General features: G+C 37.9%; 2 protein-coding genes across 2 annotated transcripts; one reads left to right on the forward strand and one right to left on the reverse strand.

The window, feature by feature from the left end:
• Positions 1-1,674: 1,674 nt before the first annotated feature.
• Positions 1,675-27,009, forward strand: LOC6044476. The gene is made up of 5 exons (XM_038248295.1): positions 1,675-1,864; positions 2,030-2,110; positions 20,487-20,678; positions 20,752-20,935; positions 26,924-27,009. The coding sequence occupies exons 1-4, from the start codon at positions 1,786-1,788 to the stop codon at positions 20,910-20,912; spliced, it is 513 nt and encodes a 170-aa protein (XP_038104223.1). The 5' UTR covers positions 1,675-1,785; the 3' UTR covers positions 20,913-20,935; positions 26,924-27,009.
• On the reverse strand, positions 9,749-27,076 carry LOC6048956 (chymotrypsinogen B). Its single transcript, XM_001865757.2, has 3 exons — positions 26,951-27,076; positions 10,188-10,805; positions 9,749-10,110 (listed from the first exon to the last, which is right to left on the reverse strand). The coding sequence occupies exons 1-3, from the start codon at positions 27,033-27,035 to the stop codon at positions 9,788-9,790; spliced, it is 1,026 nt and encodes a 341-aa protein (XP_001865792.1). The 5' UTR covers positions 27,036-27,076; the 3' UTR covers positions 9,749-9,787.

The raw sequence follows: 27,076 nt of genomic DNA on the forward strand, positions 1-27,076 counted from the left end.
TTTTTTTGGAAAAATAAATCAGAAGGAGGAGATTCTGGGACCATAAACCACATGCATCCACCGCATCCACTTGATTCGTCTTGAGCACCAGTCAGTGTATCACGGCACACAACAAAAAATCGATGGTAAAATCGCACATAAAAGTATGTAAATTTGAATTCGCAATACGCAATTTCGCAATTCGCAATTTTCAGTGTAAGAACGAGCCTTAACCGATCTTATGCACTACACGGCGTCTTTTTCAGGGGGGTAGTATTTTTTAAGAAATAGCAAGAAAACTGTCATATACATATGAAAGTGTGGAACATCCCCGTTCATTTGCGGGGCGAACGAAAATCTTTGGTCGGGAAAAATCAAAGTTATCCTCATTTGAAGTTTTTGAACTTTTTTCTATGGGGCGAAATTTCGTCAATTTCAATTTAGTATTGTTAAAGGCTACATCGGCATGATTTGTGTTTCAGGTCATATAATTTCTTATGGGAATTGATGCAAGGAACATTTTTCCTGAAGCACGCAAAGTGATTGAAAATAAGGAAAAAAGTTATAAAGGTTTTATTGAAAATTTGGGAGATTCTCTGATAAAATTGCACACCCCTTTCCCAAAGACCGCAATGTTTTTGATATTCAGATCATTATTTTGATGAATTTTTGTAAAATGATTCTGGGCCCATTGAGTATCTAAATCACTACAGAAAAGTGTAATTGGTTGGGTTTATGCTCAACTGTAAGTCACATTTATGAATTTTGGATTTCAACCGAATCAACATATTGTTGTGTGTTTTGGTTATAAAATGTACCGTTTACATTAAATTTTCACTTTTTTGAGAGTACATGGTTCACATGATATTTTTTTATCTAATTGAGACATGCAGTGTAAATACAATCAAAGGGTTTCTATTTCTAAGCCTTTTGTTAATTTGTATTTCCATTTGGGCTATATTATTTGTATTGAAACTACAGAGTTGAACTTGCAATTATTGGTAATATCATAAACATTGCGTAAAAATCATTAAAAAGTTTAAATGTATGTAAATCTAATAATTAAATCTCAAATAATTGAGCTTTACATACTAAACAAGTCTGGAATCCAAATTTGAAACAACGAACAATACAACAATTAAATTGTTTTGCTAAAAAATACACAAATAATTGATCTTTTTATTTACAGTGACAGTGCGTGGCCCAATGGTTACGCTGTCCGCTTTGTAAGTGGATGATTCTGGGTTCGATTCCCATCTGCTCCAACCTTCCATCGGATGAGGAAGTAAAATGTCGGTCCCGGCCTTGGTTGTTGTTAGGCCGTTAAGTCATTCCAGGTGTAGGAGTCGTCTCCATGCCATAAGTACAAACAACACACCAAACCAAGCCTACTCCGGTGGAATCGCTGGCGGCGGTTGGACTCACAATCCAAAGGTCGTCAGTTCAAACACTGGGGTGGAAGGTTCCTTGGAGTAAAAGAGGTTTGGGTGCTCTCCCCATTCAAGCCTTCGGACTCCTAGGTTCGAGCAGAAACTTGCAATAGAGACCACAAAAGACCCGGGGGTCGTTAATGTGGATGGTTTGATTTGTTTGATTTTTGAAGAAGAACCTGAGAAATTGCAAAATGCGCAAAAAAAACATTATGACCCAATGTCACCCTCTCTGTCGGTTGTTGCCCAGAGGTCTAAATGCGACGAGCGCAAATTTATTGGGCCTAATAAGTTAATAAATTCTACCCGAGCGCATCAGTCGGTGTGCTGAGCTGTAGTCAACCAGGAGCACCTACTGATTTTGGAACCATTCATAATGTCCAAAGTGGTTGTGGCTCTGGCATTTTTGCTGATTTACACCGATTTAGGAGCTTGCAAAAATGTTCCTCATATAGGTAAGTCCCTTGTATTTTTTTTTTCTAATTGTAGAAAACAGATCGACTAGACTCAGAACCTAATTGAAAAAATGATGTCTACATGTATCATGCAAACGATCTTCGGTTAGAACTGTGGAAGGTGGTGGATTGATATAGTTTTTTTCTACAATTTTTCATCCACAGAAGCAAATCTTGGGGCTGTAGCTGGAGCAAAATGCCAAGACTTTCTCCTAGTTGCCGGCGGGTCTGATCAAGTGTTTAAAGGTAAAGCAGCGTCAATCGTTAACTTCCCGTACATGGCCGCACTGGGGTCGAAAGCTTTAGACAACGAAGAGATTAAATTCCACTGCGGAGCTAGTCTCATTTCGTTCGAATTTCTATTGACAGCTGCCCACTGTGTCACAATAGATGTAAAAACAACGTTTGCTCGTTTTGGGGTTGAGAAACTATGCAACTTTGCCAACGATAAACCAGTTGATATTGTGATCCAGAAATGTATTGTACATCCAGCTTCGACCATAAATGATATCGCACTTGTGCAATTGGAAAGGTCGATCTACGAAGATTACATTCATCCCATTTGTCTATACACCAACCCAGAAGATCCGACACCGGATATTGATCTAACGATTGCTGGTTGGGGTCAAATCGATCCAAACCATGATCCCGTGACTCCGGCCGTACTACGAATGGGACAGATGAACGTGTGGCCACTGGAAAATTGCACCGAAAAGATTAAGGAACTACGACCGAGACACCATAGAGATATTCAACGCCTTGAAGGAAAAATGTGTGCTCTAAAAACAAATTCTACCGGTCACACACTAGTCGATTCATGCTTTGGGGATTCCGGAGGACCGTTGGCACTTGAGAAAACAAAAAGTTTATTCTGGCCTGAGCTATTCGATCAAGCCTGAAACAGATTTTGAAAATTAAATCAGAACTGATGATGCGAAACTGATTTGTATCGTATATATTTACATATTTTGACAGAGCCAGTGGCCGTAACGTCCAATTCAGCTCATATTTAAAATTTAGACTCAGTACGAACACTGGGACAAGTCCCTGAATGCCTGCTAAAAAGTCATATTTGTTACATACATTCTTTTGATTTAGTGTAGCGTTTTTAAGATTCTTTCGTTAACAGCTTTTTCTAAATGGTTTGATCAGAAATTTATTAACTAGGGAATGACATGTGTGATCGAAAAGGATCTAAGGTTTGATTGAACGATAGTAGAAAAGTCAATTACTTTTAAATTCAATAACTAAACTTTCTATAATGTCGTACTCTCGGAAGAAAATAACACTGCCTACCATTCATACATTGAAAAACTTGCTGTTGATTTTAAATACATTTAAACTGCAATTACTAATAAATTTTACCAATCGTTCAATTGTTGCCATTTAAATAATCGAAAGCCCGAAAATCGTCTTGAAAAACATACCACTCAGACTTTCAGACTCGCTGTGGAGTCAGACAGCTTTTGAAGCGACTCTGACTCCGGCTTCCGATTTCGGCTTCTGGAAATTTCGTTCGACTCCGAATCTAATTCCAGCAATCCAAAATGACTTATATTTTGGTGGTCTTCCTCGGGCCCTGGGGGTATCTTTCAACTTAATTCTGTGAACATGGTGATCTGGACACGCCCATACGAGATGGTCGATGTCCTGATAACCCTGCCCACAGTCGCAAAGGTTCGTATCACTCATGTTGATACGGTAAAGATGAGCCTTGGATGAGTAATGGTTCGACATAAGGCGGGACATCGTTCTTATGAATCCACGCGTCAAGTCCGTTCCCTTGAACCAGGCACCTTAGGTCATATGGAATACATCCAACGTCCCTTGGTGTCCTCGTTCCATTGGTTTTGCCAATCCAGAAGCGCACGCTACCTTGGAAAACCGTAGCATTCTTGTAGGCTAATTGGCCTTTCAAAAATGTCTCCACTCTCAGCACCCTTCTTGGCGAGCAAGTCCGCTTTCTCATTACCCGGAATCGAGCAATGAGCGCGGACCCATACCACCGTGATGCTGAAGGACTGAGCCGCCAGGTTGTTTAAAGTCTTGCGTATTTCCGTGAGGAAAAACGCAGACTCCCTGGTCGGCTTCAGAGACCGGATAGCCTCAACAGAGCTAAAGCTATCGGTGAAGATGAAGTAGTGATTAGGTGGCATGGTCTCGATGATTCGCAGTGCGCAGTAAACCGCGGCTAACTCTGCGACATAAACCGAACTCGGGTCCTTCAGCTTAAAGAACAGCTGATAAAATTCATGATAAACACCGGATCCCGTTGCGCTCGGGCTCCACTCCCACGATGACATAAAGTCATAATATAGAAGCATGTGCCGAGACTCAACGTGAAGGTTCAGCAACGTTTCAAAGTTGTCAACTACCAGTTTATTCCTGTAATCACACCGGATCAGGAATCGGTAAGACAGTTCGTAGTAACGAGTTCGCAGAGGCAACACTCCCGCCAAGACCTCGAGGGTCATGTTGTGAGTTGAGTGCATGCATCCCAAGACAATGCGAAGACTTCGGTACTGTATCCGCTGGAGAACCAACAAGCGTGATTTCGCAGCTGACTGGAAGCAGAAACTGCCATATTCCAGCACCGAGAGTATCATTGTCTTGTACAGTCGAAGCAGGTCAGAAGGATGAGCACCCCACGCTGCGCAGAAAATTAGTTCTTTGCAGGCACTTTTGCTTCAGGTAGTTGATGTGCTTCCCCCATGTTCCCTTTTGATCAAAGATGGTACCCATGTACAGTATGTAAAAAAGTATTTACACCCCTTGGGCACTATGCACATTTTGTGATGAAACATGTAAAAAATTTAAAGTTTGACAGGAACCTAGGACTACGTTTTGTTCAGAAACTCATGCCAAACATTTTGCTTCAAAAAGCTCATGAAAAGATGATTTCTATAAAAAGTTATATAAGAATACTATTACGAAAATAAAGGTGCAAAAGTTTGTACACCTTTCGAAAATTTACATAAATAATGTTATTTGTTGACAAACACCATAAATCCAGTCTCCCAACTCCAAATAGGCATCCTTGACTGATTAAAAAAATAATTTGGATTGAATATAAAGTTTACTAACTACTTAGTATAAAAGTTTATATAACTCTGGAAATTCTATATAAAACTTATCTTAACTTAATTTTGAAATCTTCTAATTCAACTAAATGTCAATAAATTACCATAGAATTGCAAAATAAACATTTGGGAGTGGGTATAACACCGTTTTGGGGTCTTTGTATCAATAGAATAGATTTTCGTTGGAATTTCGTACCAACCCGGAATTACGTCGTCGGAAAATCAGCCGGCATCCGAACCGGTCCACAATTCACAAGTCAACCTATGTGGAATCGGAAAGGGCATAAAATTTCCGATCTTTTGATACCCAAACATCTAGGTTTTCTTTAAAACCCACGTTTTTAAATACCTGGGCAAATAGTAAGTTTGATCCACGAGAACAAAAATTACGAAATTCCATACATTTTTGACAGGTTGCTCAAACGAAACCATAACAACGTTTTTGCTTAGGTATTTAAAAACGTGGGTTTTTTAGAAAACCTGGATGTATGGGTATCAAAAGATCGGAAATTTTATGCCCTTTCTGATGCCACATAGGTTGACTTGTGAATTGTGGACCGGTTCAGATGCCGGCGGATTTTCCGACGACGTAATTCCGGGTTGGTACGAAATTCCAACGAAAATCTATTCTATCGATACAAATACCCCAAAACGGTGTTATACTCACTCCAAAATGTTTATTTAGCAATTCTATGGTAATATATTGACATTTAGTTGAATTAGAAGATTTCAAAATTAAGTTAAGATAAGTTTTATATAGAATTTCAGAGTTATATAAACTTTTATACTAAGTAGTTAGTAAACTTTATATTCAATCCAAATTATTTTTTTAATCAGTCAAAGATGCCTATTTGGAGTTGGGAGACTGGATTTATGGTGATTTGTCAACAAATAACATTATTTATGTAAATTTTTCGAAAGGTGTACAAACTTTTTTTGCACCTTTTTTATTTTCGTAATAGTATTTGTTATATAGGGACCATCCATAAACCACGTGGACACTTTAGGGGGTATAACGGTTGTTCACGCTCCATACAAAAAGATTTTTGTATGGGCAATTGTCCACGAAGGGGGTTCGAGATTCCTAAAAAGTGTCCACGTGGTTTATGGATGGTCCCAATAACTTTTTATAGAAATCATCTTTTCATGAGCTTTTTGTAGCAAAATGTCTGGCATGAGTTTCTTAACAAAACGTAGTACTAGGTTTCTGTCAACATTAAATTGTTTAGATGTTTCATCACAATATGTACATAGTGCCCAAGGGGTGTAAATACTTTTTACATACTGTGCATGAAGTGGTCCGACTGCTCGAGAGTCTTTCCCGAGAGAGTAAAAACGACCAGTTCCGTCTTCTCCGGAGAGAATTCAATATCCTTTCCAACTGCCCAATGGGCCAAGTTGTTCAGGGTATCTTGCAAGGGTTCTAGCAGATCAACTTCCTTCTTGGCAGCGATTGAAACCACTGCGTCATCTGCGTACTGTAGGGGAGAGTGGGGAGACTTGATCCCCTTTTTTTGTATCGCACATAACTCTGTCAATTTCTCACAAAACTACAAACTTTTGCATGAATTGAAAGCTTAAACATTCAACTATGTTTAGTTAATAAGGGTATTTCATCAGAGGAACTCTTCGAATCATGCCAAGCGTTTTTAAAAAATATTTTAAACCGGCATTTTAAAAATGTCAGGGGTAACTTGATCCCCCTTTCAACATTTTGAAGAAATTTTAAGCAAAATGTTTCTTTTTCATCCAAACTTTTAATTTTCTATAAGTTACAGAAATTTGACATAAAACCTGTACGTTTGTGTTCAAAATATAACAAGTTTAGTATGTAAAATATTTGAAAACTTAAAATATTATTTTTTAGAACAAAATTAAGCATGTTTACAAAAGCTGGAAATTTTTGTTTACAAAACCTTTGAAAAAAAGTTCAAACTGCAGTAAGTTATGTACAACTAAAGGAAACTATGTATGAAAGCCCAGCCCAATTAATTAATCTTGAGGCTGATTCCAGTGACTGTAAAAATGCAGGGATCAAGTCTCCCTAAACGCACTTTTTTCAACAATTGATTGTAAAAATAGTATGACGATAAATTTAACATCAAATGCGTAAGGGTTTTGGAGTTGATAAGTTTATCAAGCAATTCATGTATAAAAATATTTTTTGAATATTTTTGAGTGTTTTCTATACATATCAAAACAAAGAAAGAAAGATCTCTTGGAAGTTTTTTGCAGCTCGTTATAGAAAAATGTGTAACTCAATCTAAACATTTTTTAATTTTTTTCTTTATTTTCTACAATGAGTTTTAGTTAATTTCGCACAACTTTCTAGAACAAAGCTAATTGTTTTACCCACATGCTGACGAGATACAGGCTTGGGATCAAGTGTCCCCGGGGATCAAGTCTCCCCACTCTCCCCTATAAGGGCGCAGTCTCCGGTCAAGCAATCATCGATATCGCTGACGTAGAAGTTATACATGGATGGACTAAGGCGTGAGCCTTGTGCCAAACCCATGTAACTTATCCGGGTGATTGCCAGATCACCTTGCACAAAGTGCATGTGTTTTTCTGACAACAGGTTGATGAGGAAGTTGCACATCGTCGGATTGAGACCGCTCCGCCGCAGCTTTACTCCCAACACCTCGATGGAGACTGAATCGAATGCAACTTTGATGCCTAGAAAGACAGAAGCTATTTGCTGTTTTTACCACGGGCTATGTCGATCCCTGTGGCCAGCAAGGCTAGACAGTCGCTTGTTCCCTTGCCTCTCCGGAAGCCATACTGCGTGTCTGACAGCAAGTGCTCTCGTTCCATTCATGGTTCGAGGCGGTCGAGGATCATCTTTTCCAACAACTTGCGTAGACACTATATACATAACATGTTATATATGTACCAAAACATGCGCAAGGATCTGGCCTACACGCCAGTGATGGAAATAAACGCTTCAGCGAAGAAAAAAACGCCTCAAAAGTAGAAAAAAATGTTTTTAAGGGTTAAATCTAATTTAAAATTTCTATTACTTACAATCAAGCTCATATTTGGAATTTGGGCTCAGTTCGCCCACCAGAACAAGCCCCTGAATGACCACTAAAAAGTCATTTTTGTTACATCCTATTAAGAATATGTTTATATTGGGAAATCGGCTCAAAAATTTGCATTTTCTAAAATTATCATCAGGAAATAGGATCTATGCTGATTAGCTAGAATCTACACCCAAAAAATACATTTAAAGAAAAATTCCTTTTTAACTGCTTCACCCAAAGACAGCGATGGGAGAATCATCATCAAAAGAAGTTCTTTTGACGTTCATCAAGATAAAAATTCGGATCGGAACATGGTTCTCCTCTTTCTCCGAGTACATCGGCAGGTTCAAGACCTGCAAGACCCGCTTGGACCAAGTAACGCTCGTCAGTTACATGATATCCAAGTATGGAATTTAAAGAGTTTTGGTTTTTTTATTATATATTGTTTTTAACTGATCCTCGGTCCCAAACTGGTCACAGTACAGTCATCCCACATATTCGGAACACCCACAAATTCGGAACACTTTTATAATAATTTGTCAATAGCATGCCAAAAGTAGCTTTTCTGTCGACCTTACGATTTTAAGAACCTTCATTTGGACATTATCTTGCTATTTCACTAGTAAAAGTAGTACTTTTTGAACAAAAAACTTCATTCCAAGACTATTTTGTCCAGAGCAGCAAAACACTGCCTCCAAATGGCCTGTTTCATAATTGTGGGATGTTATTGTGCCTCCCACAATTGTGGAACACCTGAATTTAACTGATATTTTCACAAAAAAAAGTTATCAAACCATGTATAAAACATCACTAAGCTTGAGTTTCTTTGATTTCAGTGTGTGAAGTCACTATTTGGTAATAAATATGTACTCCTGGAGGGATCCAAAGTTTGTTTACATTCGTAAGAAAAAAGTGTTCCGAATTTGTGGATTTCGAGGGTCAAAGTAATTCTTCAAAAACTTCATATAAAAGTAAAAAATTGCAGATGTTCGATACAGCATTCGAAAGATCGCAAGAAAAGCTTTCAAATGAAAGTAAAAGCGAATCATTAAGTTCAATTATCGATTTGCTATGATTTTTTGAACATTGGCCGATCTGGAAACCGTTCCGAATATGTGGGATGACTGTACCTAAAAGAACCTAATAAAAATAAGTTAAGAATACAAAAATGGCTCTCCTCTCTCGCACGTAAGATCGGTAAAAGGAATCTAGAAATACATCATCTTGATGAATATCACTCTAACACTTGCACTTAGAATGACTTAACGGCCTAACAAGATCCAAGGCCGGGACCGACGTTTTACGTCCCCATCCGATGGAAGGTGTAACGTCACAATTCGAAAAACGACCTGTCACTTTTTGTAGATGGGCAATGTGTGTAACTCGGTGTAAACAAATAATTTTAAGTGGGACTAACAAGGAAATTCACAAAAAAATCTTCACCAGCTAAAATTTCTTCGAAAAGTTCGGGAGTGATTTTCTTTTGCGTGTTTCGCCCCCTCTCTTTTTCGCTGGTGAAGAAAGTTTGTTAGCGTAAATGATTTTATTGCGATTATTCCATCCCTGCCCAAAGCATTATTAGGCAAGTTATTAGGCTAATGTAGCATACGCACTTGGTAAGGAACCGGTCAAGAAAATTTTCAAAAGGGCTTGAAGAAAAGTGCCAGTAAATTGCTCTCTCCCTTTTGTTCTGCTGTTTGTTAACTGTTTCTTGACATCTGGGACTTTTTGGGGATCATGGCAAGGCATTAGCAAAACTTTTTAAATGGAAAAGAACCAGCTTTTATATAAGTGAGTATAATTTATTTGCGGAATCTTCTTTACGCACTCCAAACTCTCTCGCTAGTCCACTGCAGGTAATTGGCCACGCGGGTGTACACTCCGGGCACACCGGACCCACAACCTGAACCAGTGGACACCACCCCTACAAGGAAATACTTTTTGTCCTTTCGCATCACCAGCGGACCTCCCGAATCTCCACTGCAGGCATCGGTATATTCCCCCATGGAGTCCTGCTCTCCGATGGCACACAGCTGCCTTTCGGTAATCTTTAGGTTCCAATCATTGTACATGGATTGGCACGAGCTTCGCGGCACTGGGTGAACCAACCCCGTGAGTAGGTCGTCGGAGGTCTCCTGGCGGTCTAAAATGAAAACGATTGAGCATTTGTAGGTACTGCATTGTAAATAGTTGTGATGATGGTCTACAAAAGCGCAATACTTAGATTGGTGATCCCCCATCCAAGGATGGTGAGGTTTGCGGATGCAGGTAAATCCGCCAGTTCCGCGTGCAAACAAATTGGTTCCACATTCGCGCTCATCTGAACTTCAGTGCGAAGCTCAACCAGCCCGATGTCGTTTTGCTTCGTCTTCCTGTTGTGATCTGGATGGCGAAAAGTGTTCGCCACCGGGTACGAATCTGCCAAGGCATCCGTCGCGGAAATGGTACCCATCCGAACTGCGGTCGGTTTCGATTTGAAACAATGCGCTGCCGTGAGCAGAAATTTGCTCGAGATAAGCGATCCAGCACAGCGCAAATTCTCCTCGTCGTACACGAGTATTCCAATGAACGGAAAATCTCCTACGCCGGCCTTGAATGTCTTGCCGACTACGTGGTCGGTTAGCTTTGGGCCATTATGCGGGGGCACCTTGCCGCATTTGTCCGCCGCTACTCTACTAGCTTGAACGGTATACTCTGCTTTGGGACAGCAAACGACAGGAGTTTTCCCCTCAAATTCACAGTGTCGTTCCTGTTTCAGAATGGTGTGTCCGTTGACGCATTCGATGGTTTTGCGACAGACACCAGTGCCGCCAGCTTTTAATGGACAATCTTGACCTTCTGAAATGGGAAAAGGGAGGTTATTAATAGAATTTCATTGGAGAGATAAAAAAATTAAAATAAGAAAACGGAACTTTTTGTCAAAAAAATAAACCGTTTTTCGATATAGTTTTTGGAGCTCTTCCGATAGCATACTCAGAAGCTGTGATGTCAACCATCGCGATGCTCATTTTTGGTTCGCGGCACATTTTTTGTTTGTAGTGCTTTTCAGTTACGGAATTTGACAAAGTTGTGTATGAAGGACTTATAGAACCAGGGATGCCAGATTCACAGATTTGTCTGTGTTTCACAGACTTTTGAGCTTGTGTCAGACATTTTTTGAGGTACACAGACTTTAAAAAAACTTCATTAAATTAATATTTTGTAAAATTTTTAAGAAAAACTTGTTTAGTTAGTTCTCAAATGCATAAAAACGCAATTTCTGAAGGATTTCAATGACTGTAAATTGATATATTTGAATTTTAGACAAGTGCACAGACATACACAGACTTTTTTACAGACAATTTAAAAAACCATCTGGCATCCCTGTATAGAACACACCAAATTGTACAACTTTGCTGAACATAGTGTTAATTTTTGATGAATACAAAAAAAGTTACAACCAAAATTGCGTTAGGCAAACAAAAGCATCGCGAACCATTGGTCCTGAGGTCTGAAATCTTCTTGTAACTTTTTGCGTATGAATTTTACAGCTATACAATGTTCTGAAGAAATGTTGCTGTTAGTGAGTTCTACAAATGCTTCGAACACCATTTTGTCGAATTCCGTAACTGAAAAGCACCACAACGAAAAATGTGCCGCGAACCAAAAATGAGCGCCTCGATGGTTGACATCACTGCTCAGAAGGCACACCGGCGAATATGAGCTTGATTGGACTATCCAGATTTTTAAGCGAAGATGGCGTTCGAATTGTGAACGCCCGAAATGTCAAAGTCAGTGCAGTGGTACCAACATTACGAAAAAAGTGTGCCATGGCATGACAGTCACATTTTGTTTTCTCTAATGTTGGTGCTACTGAGTGATTCTGACATTTCGGACGTTCACAATTCGAACGCCGTCTTCGCTTAAAAACCTGGATAGGGTAAGATAGGGTACATTATCCATTAGTGGACCTCTTTCCTATAGTGGACACTCTGAAGGGTTTTTGATGGAAAATTCATTAAAATCACAATTTCAAGCGTGTTTTTGTCTCCAAATCTTTTATTTGGCATGTTCAGCATCATTTAAAACAATGTTGACTGACATTGAATTGTCCTTTTCACCAAAATAAGTGGTTTTAGTTCGACATCTGAAATCAGTCAAGGCCACTAGCATTTTCACAACAAATCAGCATTTCTATTTTATGATTTAATTAACGATCCAATCATTGTTTGACTGATTAGATAGTTAATTTCATTTCAGTAAGTCAAAATAATGTAAATGGGTAATTCTCTACCAACTCACAGGGCAGTTGCAAAGTTAGAAAAAACACGAAATTTCAAAATGAAAAAAAAACATTTAAATGAAAAAATACCCTGCTGGGTTAATGTTTCCCTTAAAATGACATGTTCCATTTTTTACAGTCTAGTAACAGTAAATGGCAGACTTTTCAAGTGTTTTTTTTATGAAAAATACATTTTTTCGGAATTTTTAGTACGTCATCAATTCTGGCGTCCTATTTTACATAAAAGTCTCTTTGACTCCAAGTTGCTATCTCATCACCGTTTCAGACTGAAAAATTATGTTCAAAAATGAAAGGGGTCGTACCGCCTCTCCGTCACGAAATATAAAAAAATGGACACCGGATTCGTGATCAGGGATAAAAGTAATCCCTTAGGACAAAGTTTCACGCAAATCAAAGAGTGGTCGGGGTAGCTTTTCCCGATTTCATGTGAGTTGGTAGAGAATTACCCAAATTTAAGGAACTTTTCTAAAAAAAAGCGAAGAACTACTCATTTTCGAGCAAAATTAAGGGCGTCCATTATAGGACAACGAAAATCCTAACTTTTCCAAAAGTGGACCTTTGTTGTTTTTACCTTTAAAAAATAATAAAACAATGTATTTGAGCAAAAGTTTCTCTTAAACATACAATAAATGCTTGTTGTACTCAACCTAATTGCATTTTTTTTTTCAATTATGTGTACCAATTACGCAATTAAAATTAAAAGTACCAATAATGCTGATACAGTAAGATTTTATAAATAATTCAAACTATAGTTAGTTGTACTTAACTTAAGCATCATAATTGAAGTTTGAAATGATATTTTATAATAAGGCTGGTACAAAGTTTTTAAATTGTTGTGCTCATGCTCATGCTCAAAAGTGAGCAAAATCCATCTTTTATTCATTATATCTATCATTAGACATAGGGGAGAGTGGGGAGACTTGATCCCCGGGGACACTTGATCCCAAGCCTGTATCTCGTCAGCATGTGGGCAAAACAATTAGCTTTGTTCTAGAAAGTTGTGCGAAATTGAGTAAAACTCATTGTAGAAAACAAAGAAAAAAAAAATAAAAAGTGTTTAGATTAAGTTACACACATTTTTCTAAAAAGTGCTGCAATAAACTTCCAAGAGATCTTTTTTCTTTGTTTTGACAAGTACAATATGGCCCATAAAAAAATGCGACATTGTTATTAGGTGTAAATCGGGACTATTTTTACTATTTATGATGTAGCATGTGTACAAGTTGAATAGGTTCAAAACAAACAATCAATGCATTTAAAACTATTCCCTTAGCATACAATAAGTTATAGCTCATTGAAAATTATAAATTTGCCAATTTAGTCTACGCCCAGGCCATATAAAGAAAAACATACTTTTTTCATGTTGGTCGATCTGGATAGCCTATTATGGTATTTTTATGGACTAAAAAGTATACAGCCTTCAAGGTTACTGTTTTTGAGAGTTGTAAGAGTTAGTTCCACCGAATTTTACGCATTCTATTTACCAGTTATAGTAAAATAGTAAACTTTTCAAAAATATCCCGATTCTGAAAATGCATCATTTTTTTTGGGATTTTTTGGAGCCTGCAATGTTTCAACGCAAAAAATAAATGCTACTAATGATTGTAATTGATACTAACAGATGCTCTGATGTGACTTTTAACAATATAAAGCCGCTGGGTACGCTTTTGAGCCATCGACAACGGTTTTAAGTTATTGATTTATTTCGACAAAATCACACAAAATAATAACCAAAATGGCATTTTTCACACAAATTACCAATTTTAACAAAATTAAAAAAAAACTTCTTGATTGGGCGTATTTTAGAAGGACTTCTAATGATGCTTTCGGCACATAGTTGGATATTTTAAACTGTTTCGTTTTTGAAATAAAAATTATTTAATTAGGGTAAATATTAGGGTGGGTACGTTTTTCAAAAAGTTCTCGGATCAAGTTTTAGTATGGTTCCCTTGTAGGGCATGCCCATTAGGGTGGTCCAAATCTGGACTTTTGGGGCTACCCCTGAAATCAAAGATTGGCCCATCACTAGGCTAAATTCCAAATTTGAGCTCATTCTGACCACGGGAACCCCTCCTCCAATCGCTTAAAGTTTGTATGGGAAAATCGTCAAAATGTATGGAGAAAAGCAACTGTTTTACTTTTTACCTGTGGAAGGCGCCATAGTTATCCGATCCTTACCATTTCTCAAATGTAGAACCTTCATTATATTTAGAACAACTTTCCCGAAGACACCATATTTTTAGGATTTTTTCCCGCGAAGTTATTAGCACCCAAAACTGACCATTTTTGCGCGGCCAGCTGTAAGGGGCTACCTAACAACGATGTTTAATTCCAATTCGTACACGCACGCTCTCACTCAGGTTCAAACTCTCTCACGAGTTTGCTTGCCTGCCTGCTTGCTTACCAACAAGCGCGCGCTGTTTCTCTGCTTGGACTTTTGTCGTCGTCGTCGTTTTCGTTTGCTATTCGCGATCAAAAGCTCAAAAATTCCGACAGATGGCGCAAAGCATCGAAGAATGACGATTCAGATTTTCGCTGTTCGGTTACATAGGAATGCAAACTTAAAATTGAATTTACAGCTCATAGAGCAACTTTTGAGAAAAAATTCAAGTAGTATGATTTTTAACTCTTTGCCCTCTATAAATTAACGCAATAAAAAATAATTTGAAAAAAAAATAATTTTGAAAAAGTAATATTGTTTAAAATGATAGAGCATCAAAAGTTAACAAAGTATCAGCTCGAATTTTTGCTCAAAAGTTGTTTTGAACGCTGGAATTTAACAAAACAGAATTCGCATACATAACCTCAAAGGGCGGAAATTTCAATCGACATTCTTCGTTCTGTTCTGCGTTCTGTTCTGAAATTTCAATCGACATTCTTCGTTCTGTTCTGCTACTCAACACTACGTGTCGCATGTCGTTTGGCTCTTGAACGGCAATCCGCTGCGCTGCGTTCTTGGCATGTTTATTATAATTTTCAAGATATATTTCGATATTTATTTCGAGATATAAAATTAAATGTAATATGTGATTAACAATAGATATCATATTATCAGAGCGTGTGTGAGAGAATACAAATTTCGATACATTTGTTCCTCCATGAATTGTCATCTGTTATGTTATGTAATTGAAAATTAATTCTAGTTTTGGTATCATACCAAACTCAAGACTGGGATTTTAACTCTTCTAGAAAAAATATAAGACTTTTTTTTAACTTAGTCAAGTATAGATTTCATGAAGAACAATACACTTAGACAATTAATCGATTTTGGGAACTGTTTTTTTTCACTTTTTTATACTATCAAACAAGCTTAAAAAGAAAACATTTGAAGTTTTTTCGTAGCCCTATGATCACGATTATTTTTCATTCCATACAAAATATTTTAATCTGCCGAAAATATAAAAAAACATCCTAACAACAAATTGCGGTATATTTTGCCTTTGACGATTATTAGAAGTTTACGATTCCGAAACATCCAAAAAGTGCAACGATGTCTATAAGAAAAGCCTCAAAAATAGAGATTGTTGAGCTAGCTAGTTTGAAATCTGTAATCAAATCGCCTTCGAATGGACAAGCAGTTGGTCGGATGATATTTAGAGTAAAAAAAAACAAAATTTGTATTACCTGAAGATTTTTTAAAATAATTGAATCATTCTCTCTAACGAGCATATACGAACAACTGCTTGTAATGCTTGGAAAACGAACAAATCCTGTTCATTTGCGTCAATTTTTTAAACGAGGCTAAGCAAAGGCCTGAGTTTTTTATTCAAATTATTTTTTTAGTGCACTTTTTTCAATTTTGACATAATCTAAGAATTTATATGCTAAATATATCTCAAAACAAACCTGCTATTTTATTTGAAAATTATAATAAACATGCCAGGAACACAGCGCAGCAGATAGCAAACGAAAACGACGACGACGACAAAAGTCCAAGCAGAGAAACAGCGCGCGCTTGTTGCACTCAAAATAATCTACACGTTGATGCTACCTGATCTAACCCCTTCCCCTCGCTAGCTCGTTTACGTGACACACGTAAAAAATGTGCATACTGGCAAAAATGTTTTCACGTTGATGTTACGTGAAAAGCCTTATGGTATTCCACTAGGTTTTTTGTATGTGTTTTGAATGTAACCAACGGAACTCAATGCACATTCGTCGAAATTTCTACGTGATTATTTTAGTATGAAAATTGATGGCGTCCGGCGACTGGCTGCCGAACTTGTTCTCGCAAAATTTTATCAAACATAGAATAGAAAGTAAGTTAAATTGTTTGAATGATTTTATTTATAAATAATTATTTATTTATTTGCAGCGCTTGGAAGCAGCACTTTTACCGGTGGCCACTTGATTCTGGCCAGTTCAAGCGGTCGTGTGATCGACGCAACGAACATCACCACGGACACTTGCCGGGGTGCTCCGGAAGAGTGTGATGTTCATTTGCGGCCATCTTATCGTCGACCTTGGCCAGTGTGGTACCCTCGCCTCGAAGCAACAAGCTGTATCCGGCAAGATCAACGAACCGCGCAAGGAATTTGAGAGCTGAACGTGGTCGCCCCAATCCTTAACATCTTTCTGCCGCCATACTGGCCAACCATCCGAGAACCAACTGATCGGAAACTTTGTTGCTCACAAAGAACCCCCGCAGCCACCTTAACGTGGCACGGACAGTACCGCAACTAACGACAACGATTTGAAACGTTCCGTGCAAACAAAGTGCAGTGGAACAGAAGCACGCACGAACGTTTCCTGCTCGGTTTCATGACTGGGCCTTACCATGTTAGCAAATTGAATAAAACTATGTTTTAAATTTGAATTAGATCTGATTGCTTGTTTTTTTCTTTTGATAAAAATATCTGAAATTGACCATATTAGTACAAGAAGGTTCTAATGTTTACTACAACAAACATGTAGAAATCATCAATTGATTCATTTAGCTTACGTGTGAAGCACGTAGAAACGACGTGAATGATCTGGCCAGCAAATTCCGTTGCCGCCTCGTAGAGTTACGTGAAAACTTTAGTGGAAAAATACATAGCTTTTCACGTAGCTTCAACGTGAATATTTTTGGTGTGCACTAAATATTCACGTGAAGCTATTTCCACTAAAGTTTTCACGTAACTTCTACGAGGCGGCCCTAGTAGAAACGGAATTTGCTTGGCCAGATCATTTTACGTCGTTTCTACGTGCTTCACACGTGCTAAATGAATCAATTGATGATTTCTACATGTTTGTTGTAGTAAACATTAAAGGAACCTTCTTGTACTAATATGGTCTAATTTCAGATATTTTTTTTATCAAAAAGAAAAAAAAAACAAGCAATGCAGATCTAATTCAAATTTAAAACATAGTTTTATTCAATTTTCCTTTGCTAACATGGTAAAAAAAGGCCCAGTCTCTCATGAAACCGAGCAGGAAGACGTTCGTGCGTAGCTTTCTGTTTCCACTGCACTTTGTGGCCGCACGGGAACCCGTTTCAAAGTCGTTGTCGTTAGTTGCGGTACTTCTGTCCGTGCCACGTTAAGGTGGCTGCACATCACCAGGGGGGGTTCTTTGTGAGCAACTAGGCAAAGTTTCCGATCAAGTTGGGTTCGGATGGTTGGCCAGTATGGCGTGGCCAGAAAGATGTTAAAGATGATTGGGGCGACCACGTTCAGCTCTCAAATTCCTTGCACGGGTTCGTTGATCTTGCCGGATACAGCTTGTTGCTTCGAACAACTTTGGCGAGGGTACCACACTGGCCAAGGTCGACGATAAGATGGCCGCAAATGAACATCACACTCTTCCGGAGCACCCCGGCAAGTGTCCGCAATGTCCATGTTCGGTTGCGTCGATCACCACGACCAACCGCTTATATTAGAACTGGCCAGAATCCAAGTGGCCACCGGTAAAAGTGTGCTGCTTCCAGAGTTCGGCCGCTGCAAAAAATAAATAAATAATTATTTATAAATAAAATCATTCAAACTTAATTTAACTTACTTTCTATTCTATGTTTGATAAAATTTTGCGAGAACAAGTTCGGCAGCCAGTCTTCGCCGGACGCCATCAATTTTCATACTAAAATAATCACGTAGAAATTTCGACGAATGGTGCATTCGAGTTCCGTTGAAGTTACATTTCAAACACATACAAATTACAAGGAAAAGTGGAAAAATACCATAAGGCTTTTCACGTAACATCAACGTGAAAACATTTTTTTGCCAGTACACTTTCACATTATTTTTACGTGTGTCACGTAAAACGAGCCTAGCGAGGGGAAAATCGGGGTTACTTGATTTTCAGGTAGCATCAACGTGTAGATTATTTTGAGTGTGGTAAGCAGGCAGGCAGCCAGGCAGGCAAGCAAACTCGTGAGAGAGTTTGAACCTGAGAGAGAGCACGTGCGTGTACGAATTGGAATTAAACATCGTTGTTAGGTAGCCCCTTACAGCTGGCCGCGCAAAAATGGTCAGTTTTGGGTGCTAATAACTTCGCGGAAAAATCCTAAAATATGGTGTCTTCGGGAAAGTTGTTCTAAATATAATGAAGGTTCTACATTTGAGAAATGGTAAGGATCGGATAACTATGGCGCCTTCCACAGGTAAAAAAGTAAAACAGTTGCTTTTCTCCATACATTTTGACGATTTTTCCCATACAAACTTTAAGCGATTGGAGGGAGGGGTTCCCGTGGTCAGAATGAGCTCAAATTTGGAATTTAGCCTAGTGATGGGCCAATCTTTGATTTCAGGAGGTAGCCCCAAAAAAGTCCAGATTTGGACCACCCTAGTGGACATACATTGAATGTTAAAAAAAGCAAAATGATCTTCGTAAAATTTCCTATAAGCTGAATACATTAGTATTGGCTGCAAATTTTTTTGGCTCGTTTTGGGAGGTGATTTTTGGAATTGGGTCCTAAAATGAAGCGCAGATTGCTGATATTACTGTTCACAACGATAAAGCTTATTTTTCTGAGTTCAATGACCCTTTGTACGACCACAAAGAGTTTAAAATGGATTTTTAAATCAATTTTGAAAAATTAACCACGCGGTCCTTTTTGACAGAAAAGCTCCTACTTGACAGCTCGTTCCAAGGGGACCATAGTTGATCCATCGAAAAAATGTTGTCTTGTAAAAAAAAATTGCATTAAAATGAAAAAAAGTGATCAGAAATGGTTTTTAATCGTGTTTTTTACCGTTGTACATAAAAATTGACTTAGGGCTTTAGTACCCAATTTTTTGGCTAAAAAATACTAATTTTTCTCCCTAAAACGCCCTGCCATGCCCAAACACAAACTTTTATGGACTATAACTGCACAGGAATATTCAGGGGACATTAAACCATAACATGAAGCCCAAGGCGACCAAATTTGAATGACTTTAGTATGATTGTTACGCGCATTTCTGAAAAATACTCGAAAAATTTCATTCATTCATTCAAGCTCCGCGCGCGAGTTGTAAACCATTTTTGGGAATTTTTTGTTGTATGAAAACATTGTTCCTGACATCCTAATCTATCATTCTAGGGGTGAGCACCGAAGATTTGACAACTTTTCATTTTTTTGGGACGGCCTAATGCACATCACCTTTGTGAGCAAAAGCATGTAATATAGCCGAGATGGTTGGGGCGCGGACTTGGTAATCTGGATAGGACTCTCACCAGATTGTTGTTATTTTTGGGGTGGTCAAAATTAATTTATTTTTCATTCGTACATGCTTTTTGTGTACACGTTTTCTCATACAATATTACATGCTTTTGCTCACAAAGGTGAAGTGCATGCTTTTGCATGCGATTTTAAACCGAAATTTTTTACTGTGTCCAAAAAACATAAAAAAATCTTTTAACTGCTCGCAACACTCGGTAAACAAAATCATTTTTTTTTCACAAAAATGTTTTATTTAATTATTTTTAAATCCAATTTACAACTTAAACATCTCAAACTTACGTATTTTCCAAGGATTCCGAAAATGTTAAAATTGAGACCAAAAAGAGTTAGAATTGATGAAGTTTTACGATAATGCGAGCAATTTTAAGACTTTTTATGATTTGGACCTCAAACTTCGATTCCGTATTACCCAACTTCCCTTCGTCGTAGAGGGCTCATATTTGGCATGAGTTCATCTCATGTATAGAAAAACAAGCGCGAAAGTTTAATCCAAATCGGAGCACCTCGATACGACCTCTAGAACAAACCGAGCAAAATTTACTAAAGCTGCCTCTTAATTAAAATTAACCTTATGATACATACAAATATCCCACAGCTATTTTTGGCATCCCAAGGAAATGCCCTCAGACGCCGTTAACGGAAACGTTCTGGGAGATCAAGACCTGCGAGACTGACGCGGACTGCTGGCCAAGAGTTTGCTGCCCGGATGGAGATAAAAGATATTGCCGCACTTCACAGCCACTCTTTGAAAAATCGGACAATGCTGCAGCGAGACAGTTAGCATATCGTAAGTTCATATTTATTGTGGCGGCTAATAATGAGCATTTAAATTTTTGCTTATATCATCGGATCACTTTCAGCTATTGAAGCGGTTTCCCAGTACCTTCAATGTACACCAGCGCCACCAGTAATATTCGACATTCACCCAAAAGCCTGCAACACAACGCTTGACTGCTTCCTAATTTATGTTGCCAAGAGTTTGGAAAAAGAAATTGCAGACCACCCAAAAGATCACTGCTAACTTTTGTAACAGGATTGACATCCGTAAGTTCGTGTTCAGCGAAAAGCTATTAAATTAGAGCTCATCAGAAGAAAAAAAAACAGCTGAGCAACTCTCTACGAGATCGGCCGATTTCGACCATTTTTATTTTTTGTATTTTTTGATTTGGCTCAAACTTTGTGGGGGCCTTCCTGTGACCAAATAAGCTATTTTGCGTCATTGGTTCACCCATACAAATCTCCATACAATTTTGGTAGCTGTCCATTAGGGTGGTCCAAATCCGGACTTTTTAGGGCTACCCCTGAAATCAAAGATTGACCCATCACTAGGCTAAATTCCAAATTTGAGCTCATTTTGACCACGGGAACCCCTCCCTCCAATCGCTTAAAGTTTGTATGGGAAAAATCGTCAAAATGTTTGGAGAAAAGCAACTGTTTTACTTTTTTATCTGTGGAAGGCGCCATAGTTATTCGATTCTTACCATTTCTCAAATGTAGAACCTTCATTAAATTTAGAACAACTTTCCCGAAGACACCATATTTTTAGGATTTTTTCCCGCGAAGTTATTAGCGCTCAAAACTGACAATTTTTGCGCGGCTAGCTGTAAGGGGCTACCTAACATCGATGTTTAATTACAATTCGTACACGCACGTGCTCTCTCTCAGGTTCAAACTCTCTCACGAGCTTGCTCGCCTGCCTGCCTGCCTGTTTATACCTACAAGCGCGCGCTGTTTATCTGCTTGGACTTTTGTCGTCGTCGTCGTTTTCGTTTGCTATCCGCTGCGCTGCGTTCCTGGCATGTTTTTTTTTTTATAATTTTCAACTAAAATAGCAGGTTTGTTTTGAGATATATTTAGCAGATAAACTCTTAGATCACGTCATTTTTTTTAAGTGCACTGAAAAAAAAATTGAATAAAAGGCAGGCTTTGGCTTAGGCTCATTTAAAAGATTAAAGCAAATGAACAGGGTTTGTTCGTTTTTCCAAGCATTACAAGCAGTTGTTCGTATATGCTCATTAGAGTTATTTAAAAAAAAATCTTCAGGTAATACAAATTTTGTTTTTTTTTTACTCTAAATATCATCCAACCAACTGCTTGTCCATTCGAAGGCAATTTGATTCCAGATATAAAACTAGCTAACTCAACAATCTCTATTTTTGAGGCTTTTCTTTTAGACATCGTTGCACTTTTTGGATTGTCGGAATCTGACATAAACTTCTCATAATCGTCAAAAGCAAAATATACCGCAATTTGTTGTAAGGAAGATTGTTATATTTTCGGCAGATTAAAATATTTTGTATGGAATGAAAAATAGTCGTGATCATAGGGCTACGAAAAACTTCAAATATTTTCCTTTAAGCTTGTTTGATAGTATACAAAAAGGAAAAACAGTTCCCATAATCGATGAATTGTCTAAGTGTATTGTTCTTTCTGAAATCTATACTTGACTAAGTTAAAAATAGTCTTTTATTTTTCTAGAATAGTTAAAATCCCAGTCTTGAGTTTGATATGGTACCATTTAAAAAACTAGAAATAAATTTAAATTACAATATCCCTATTTAAAAATTTACTCAATAATAACAGATGACAATTCATGGAGGAACTAATTTATCGAAATTTGTATTCTCTCACACACGCTCTGATAATATGATATCTATTGTTAATCACATATTAAATTTAATTTTATATCTCGAAATAAATATCGAAATATATCCTGAAAATTATAATAAACATGCCAGGAACGCAGCGCAGCGGAACGAAAACGATGACGACGACAAAAGTCCAAGCAGATAAACAGCGCGCTTGTAGGTAAACAGGCAGGCAGGCAAGCGAGCAAGCTCGTGAGAGAGTTTGAACCTGAGAGAGCACGTGCGTGTACGAATTGTAATTAAACATCGTTGTTAGGTAGCCCCTTACAGCTAGCCGCGCAAAAATGGTCAGTTTTGAGCGCTAATAACTTCGCGGGAAAAAATCCTAAAAATATGGTGTCTTCGGGAAAGTTGTTCTAAATTTAATGAAGGTTCTACATTTGAGAAATGGTAAGAATCGGATTACTATGGCGCCTTCCACAGGTAAAAAAGTAAAACAGTTGCTTTTCTCGATACATTTTGACGATTTTTCCCATACAAACTTTAAGCGATTGGAGGGAGGGGTTCCCGTGGTCAGAATGAGCTCAAATTTGGAATTAAGCCTAGTGATGGGTCAATCTTTGATTTCAGGGGGTAGCCCCAAAAAAGTCCGGATTTGGACCACCCTAATGCCCATAGGGACTTTCATGCCAAATATCAGCTCATTTGGTTGAAAACTGGCTGCGCGCATCAAGGTTGAAGTTTACATGGGAATTACTATGGGAAATTGGAACTTTTTGTTAAAACGCTCCTACAGGTCTGGAAAAATCACGCGCCAACTTCTGGTATGGTCAAGCCTAAGGGGAATGGTCTGGAGAACACTTTTCCCGAAGAGAGCATATGGATTCGTTGTCCCTAGACCTGGCGCATCGGCAAACAATCCGATATCTCCGGAATCAACGGTTTTCCTGAAAAAGCATCAAATTTTCCTTAGCATGCTATGCAAGCTTGATGAACACCGCGACGCCATACGTCAGGCAGCTACACGTGGTTGAAATATTTGCAAAAAAAAACGAATTTGCTATGCATAGATTCAGAATTCGACTTAATAATATCAGGACTGCTCGAAATGATCATTTTCTAGTTAAAAGATGGTTTGCAATTGAATATTTCAGCCATTTCTCACCCACGTGTAGCTGCCTGACGTATGGCGTCGCGGTTTTCATCAAGCTTGCATAGCATGCTAAGGAAAATTTGATGCTTTTTCAGGGAAAACCGTTGATTCCGGAGATATCGGATTGTTTGCCGATGCGCCAGGTCTAGGGACAACGAATCCATATGCTCTCTTCGGGAAAAGTGTTCTCCAGACCATTCCCCTTAGGCTTGACCATACCAGAAGTTGGCGCGTGATTTTTCCAGACCTGTAGGAGCGTTTTAACAAAAAGTTCCAATTTCCCATAGTAATTGCCATGTAAACTTTAACCCTGATGCGCGCAGCCAGTTTTCAACCAAATGAGCTGATATTTGGCATGAAAGCCCCTATGGGCATGCCCTACAAGGGGAACCATACTAAAACTTGATCCGAGAACTTTTTGAAAAACGTATCCACCCTAGTAAATATTGTTCCAAAAATACATTCATAATTGTAGACCGCCTGTACACAGTTTTGGCGAACTGCAAAAAACTATCATGACGATATCTTCAAAACATACTAAACTAACACCATAATACATAAAAAATTTGATTGTTAAATAAATTTAAGAATGGCACCACTTTTTATGTGAAAAAATGCACATGTCGCATTTTTTTTATGGGCCATACTGTATAGAAAACACTCCAAAATTATTCAAAAAAATATTTTTTATACATGAATTGTTTGATAAACATATCAACTCCAAAACCCTTACGCATTTGACGTTAAATTTATCGTCATACTATTTTTACAATCAATTGTTTAAAAAAGTGCGTTGAGGGAGACTTGATCCCTGCATTTTTACAGTCAGTGGAATCAGCCTCAAGATTAAATAATTGGGCAAGGTTTTCGTTCATAGTTTCCTTTAGTATAGTTGTACATAACTTACTGCAGTTTGAACCATTTTTCAAAAGTTTTGTAAACAAAAATTACCAGCTTTTGTAAACATGCCCAATTTTTGTCTAAAAAAGAAAATTTTAAGTTTTTAAATATTTTGCATGCTAAACTTGTTATATTTTGAACACAAACGTAGATGTTTAATGTAAAATTGCTGTAACTTATAGAAAATTAAAAGTTTGGATGAATAAGAAACATTTTGCTTAAGATTTCTTCAAAATGTTGAAAGGGGGATCAAATTACCCCCAACATTTTGAAAATGCCGGTTTAAAATATTTTTTTTAAAACGCTTGGCATGATTCGTAGAGTTTTTCTGATGAAATACCCTTATCAGCCAAACATAGTTGAACGTGAATATAGGTTAAATTTGGTATAAAAATAACAGTTTTCCTATAGTGGAGCAAGGTCTATAGGAAAAGGGGTCCATACAGGAGAAGAAACCTTTATTTTTTCAAATGGCCTTTTGTCTGCTCAAAACCAAATAACTAATGAAACAAATAGTCAAAATTGTTCAAAAGGCTTCAGATTTCATTGTTTTGTACAAAGGTTATTAAAAAGTGCTTAAAATATTGTTTTTTTAAATGCTCGTCGGCTCTAATAGGGGTCCACTAATGGTCAGATGCTTCAAAAGGGAGGTACCATCACCTTTTTTGAGATATTAACATTGTCATTAACATAACAAATGTCTAGAAGACACCAACTCGCTTCGACGTAAGCCTGAGTTGATAAATTGTCGCCGTCCTGCTTACTCGTCGTTCGTGCATTTTGGGCCAAATTGAGTTAAGAAAGCCATTTTGTGCAGCTCACAATGCCTCACCTTTTGACCTTCACCGATCCTTCTAAATTCGATTTCCATCCTGAGATATTCAACGGAATCTGAAAAAACTCCGTGCATTTTTGTCACTTTACATATGAAAGTAGTTTCAATCTTGTCGTGCTATCTTGTTACTTCCTGAAAATTGATGTACAGTCATCCCACAAATTCGGAACACTTTTGTGATAATTTGTCAATAGCATGCCAAATGCAGCTTTTCTCTCGACCCTACTATTATAAGGACCTTTATTTGGACATTTTCTTGCTATTTCACCAGTAAAAGTAGTACTTTTTGAACAAAAAACTTCACATAAAGACTATTTTATCCAGATCAGCAAAACACTGCCACCAAATTGCCTGTTCCATGATTGTGGCACTCCCACAATTGTGGAACACATGAATTAAACTAATATTTTCACAAAAAAAGTTATCAGACCATGGATAAAACATCACTTAGCTTGAGTTTCACTGGTTGCAGTGTGTGAAGTCATTATTTTGTTACAAATATATACTCCTGGAGAGATCCAAAGTTTGTTTACATCCGTAAGAAAAAAGTGTTCCGAATAAGTGGATTTCAAGGGTCAAAGTTTTCCTTCAAAAACATGATATAAAAGTAAAAATTTGCAGTTGTTCGATACAGCATTCGAAAGATCGCATGAAAAGCTTTTAAATGAAGGTAAAAGTGAATCATTAAGTTCAATTACCGATTTGTTATGATTTTTTGAACATCGGCCGATCTGTAAACTGTTCCGAATATGAGGGATGACTGTAAGTGCGACAACAGACCAAAGGGATTTCAGGTCAGAACACGTTTGACGCACGTAGTCTAACTAACGTAAACATTTGTAATTATAACTCGGGACTCCAGCAACCAACTTCAACCAAACTTCGGGACAATGCACATAATGGTCAGCCAAACAAAACGTATTTGTTATTGTTTACATTGCGTGCTTTCATTTTTGTTTATTCAAACATTAAAACGCGTTTTTCTCGGAAAGTTGAAACGGCGAGTGCGACAAGATAGCCCGACGACGTCGGAATCTAAAACTCATTTTTTTAGAATCTTTTTATTTTTTCAATTCAAGCGAAATTTGATATGATTTTTCAAATTTAAAGGAATAATACTCGTAATGTCTTTATTAACCTTTAATATGCAAATATATCATGAAAAATATCAAGCCAACCTGAATTCAAAATTTCCTCCTTTTTCTCAAGTCAAGCGATAAACTAGTTCGGAAAAACCCGCGCCGGTTGGGTCACTTTTTTAATCGCACACAGTTTTACACTGCTTTCACATATACTACTAAAGTAATGTTTTGATTTCGATTGAATTGTGTGCGTGCGCACAAATTGACAATAAGCGGGGTTATACTGTACTATGGAACGAGACACACCCACGTTTTCTCACGAGTTGAGTCGACGATCACTGACCTATCCTGATATCCGAACAAAAAAAGCTCTTAAAACTCTTCACGCTCTCTGATCGTGTCCAAAAGTTTTGATTACAACAGGTATCTGTGGAAATTTCGCGATTTTTGCTTAAACCGGTTTCCTCTCTTCAGGAGATCGGGATGAGTCTTCATACGTACCAAACTTGTGGACCCGCTCGAACGGAACAGCCGTCACGAGAACAAGACTTGCTGCCAGGATCAACGTCGTCGATCGTAGACTCATGGTTGACGAATTGAACAAAGTTATTGTTGTTGGTTCTAGGA

Source organism: Culex quinquefasciatus, chromosome 1 (genome assembly GCF_015732765.1).
Source record: "Culex quinquefasciatus strain JHB chromosome 1, VPISU_Cqui_1.0_pri_paternal, whole genome shotgun sequence".
NCBI classification, from domain to species: domain Eukaryota; kingdom Metazoa; phylum Arthropoda; class Insecta; order Diptera; family Culicidae; genus Culex; species Culex quinquefasciatus.

Coding starts and splice junctions, on each gene's coding strand:
- LOC6044476 (XM_038248295.1), top strand. CDS start 1,786: ATGTCCAAAGTGGTTGTGGCTCTGGCATTTTTGCTGATTTACACCGAT. Junction 1,865..2,029: donor CAAAAATGTTCCTCATATAG/GTAAGTCCCTTG, acceptor TTTCATCCACAG/AAGCAAATCTTGGGGCTGTA. Junction 2,111..20,486: donor GTCTGATCAAGTGTTTAAAG/GTAAAGCAGCGT, acceptor AATATCCCACAG/CTATTTTTGGCATCCCAAGG.
- LOC6048956 (XM_001865757.2), bottom strand. CDS start 27,035: ATGAGTCTACGATCGACGACGTTGATCCTGGCAGCAAGTCTTGTTCTC. Junction 10,806..26,950: donor CGAGCGGGTCCACAAGTTTG/GTACGTATGAAG, acceptor TTCCCATTTCAG/AAGGTCAAGATTGTCCATTA. Junction 10,111..10,187: donor ATGGGGGATCACCAATCTAA/GTATTGCGCTTT, acceptor TTTTCATTTTAG/ACCGCCAGGAGACCTCCGAC.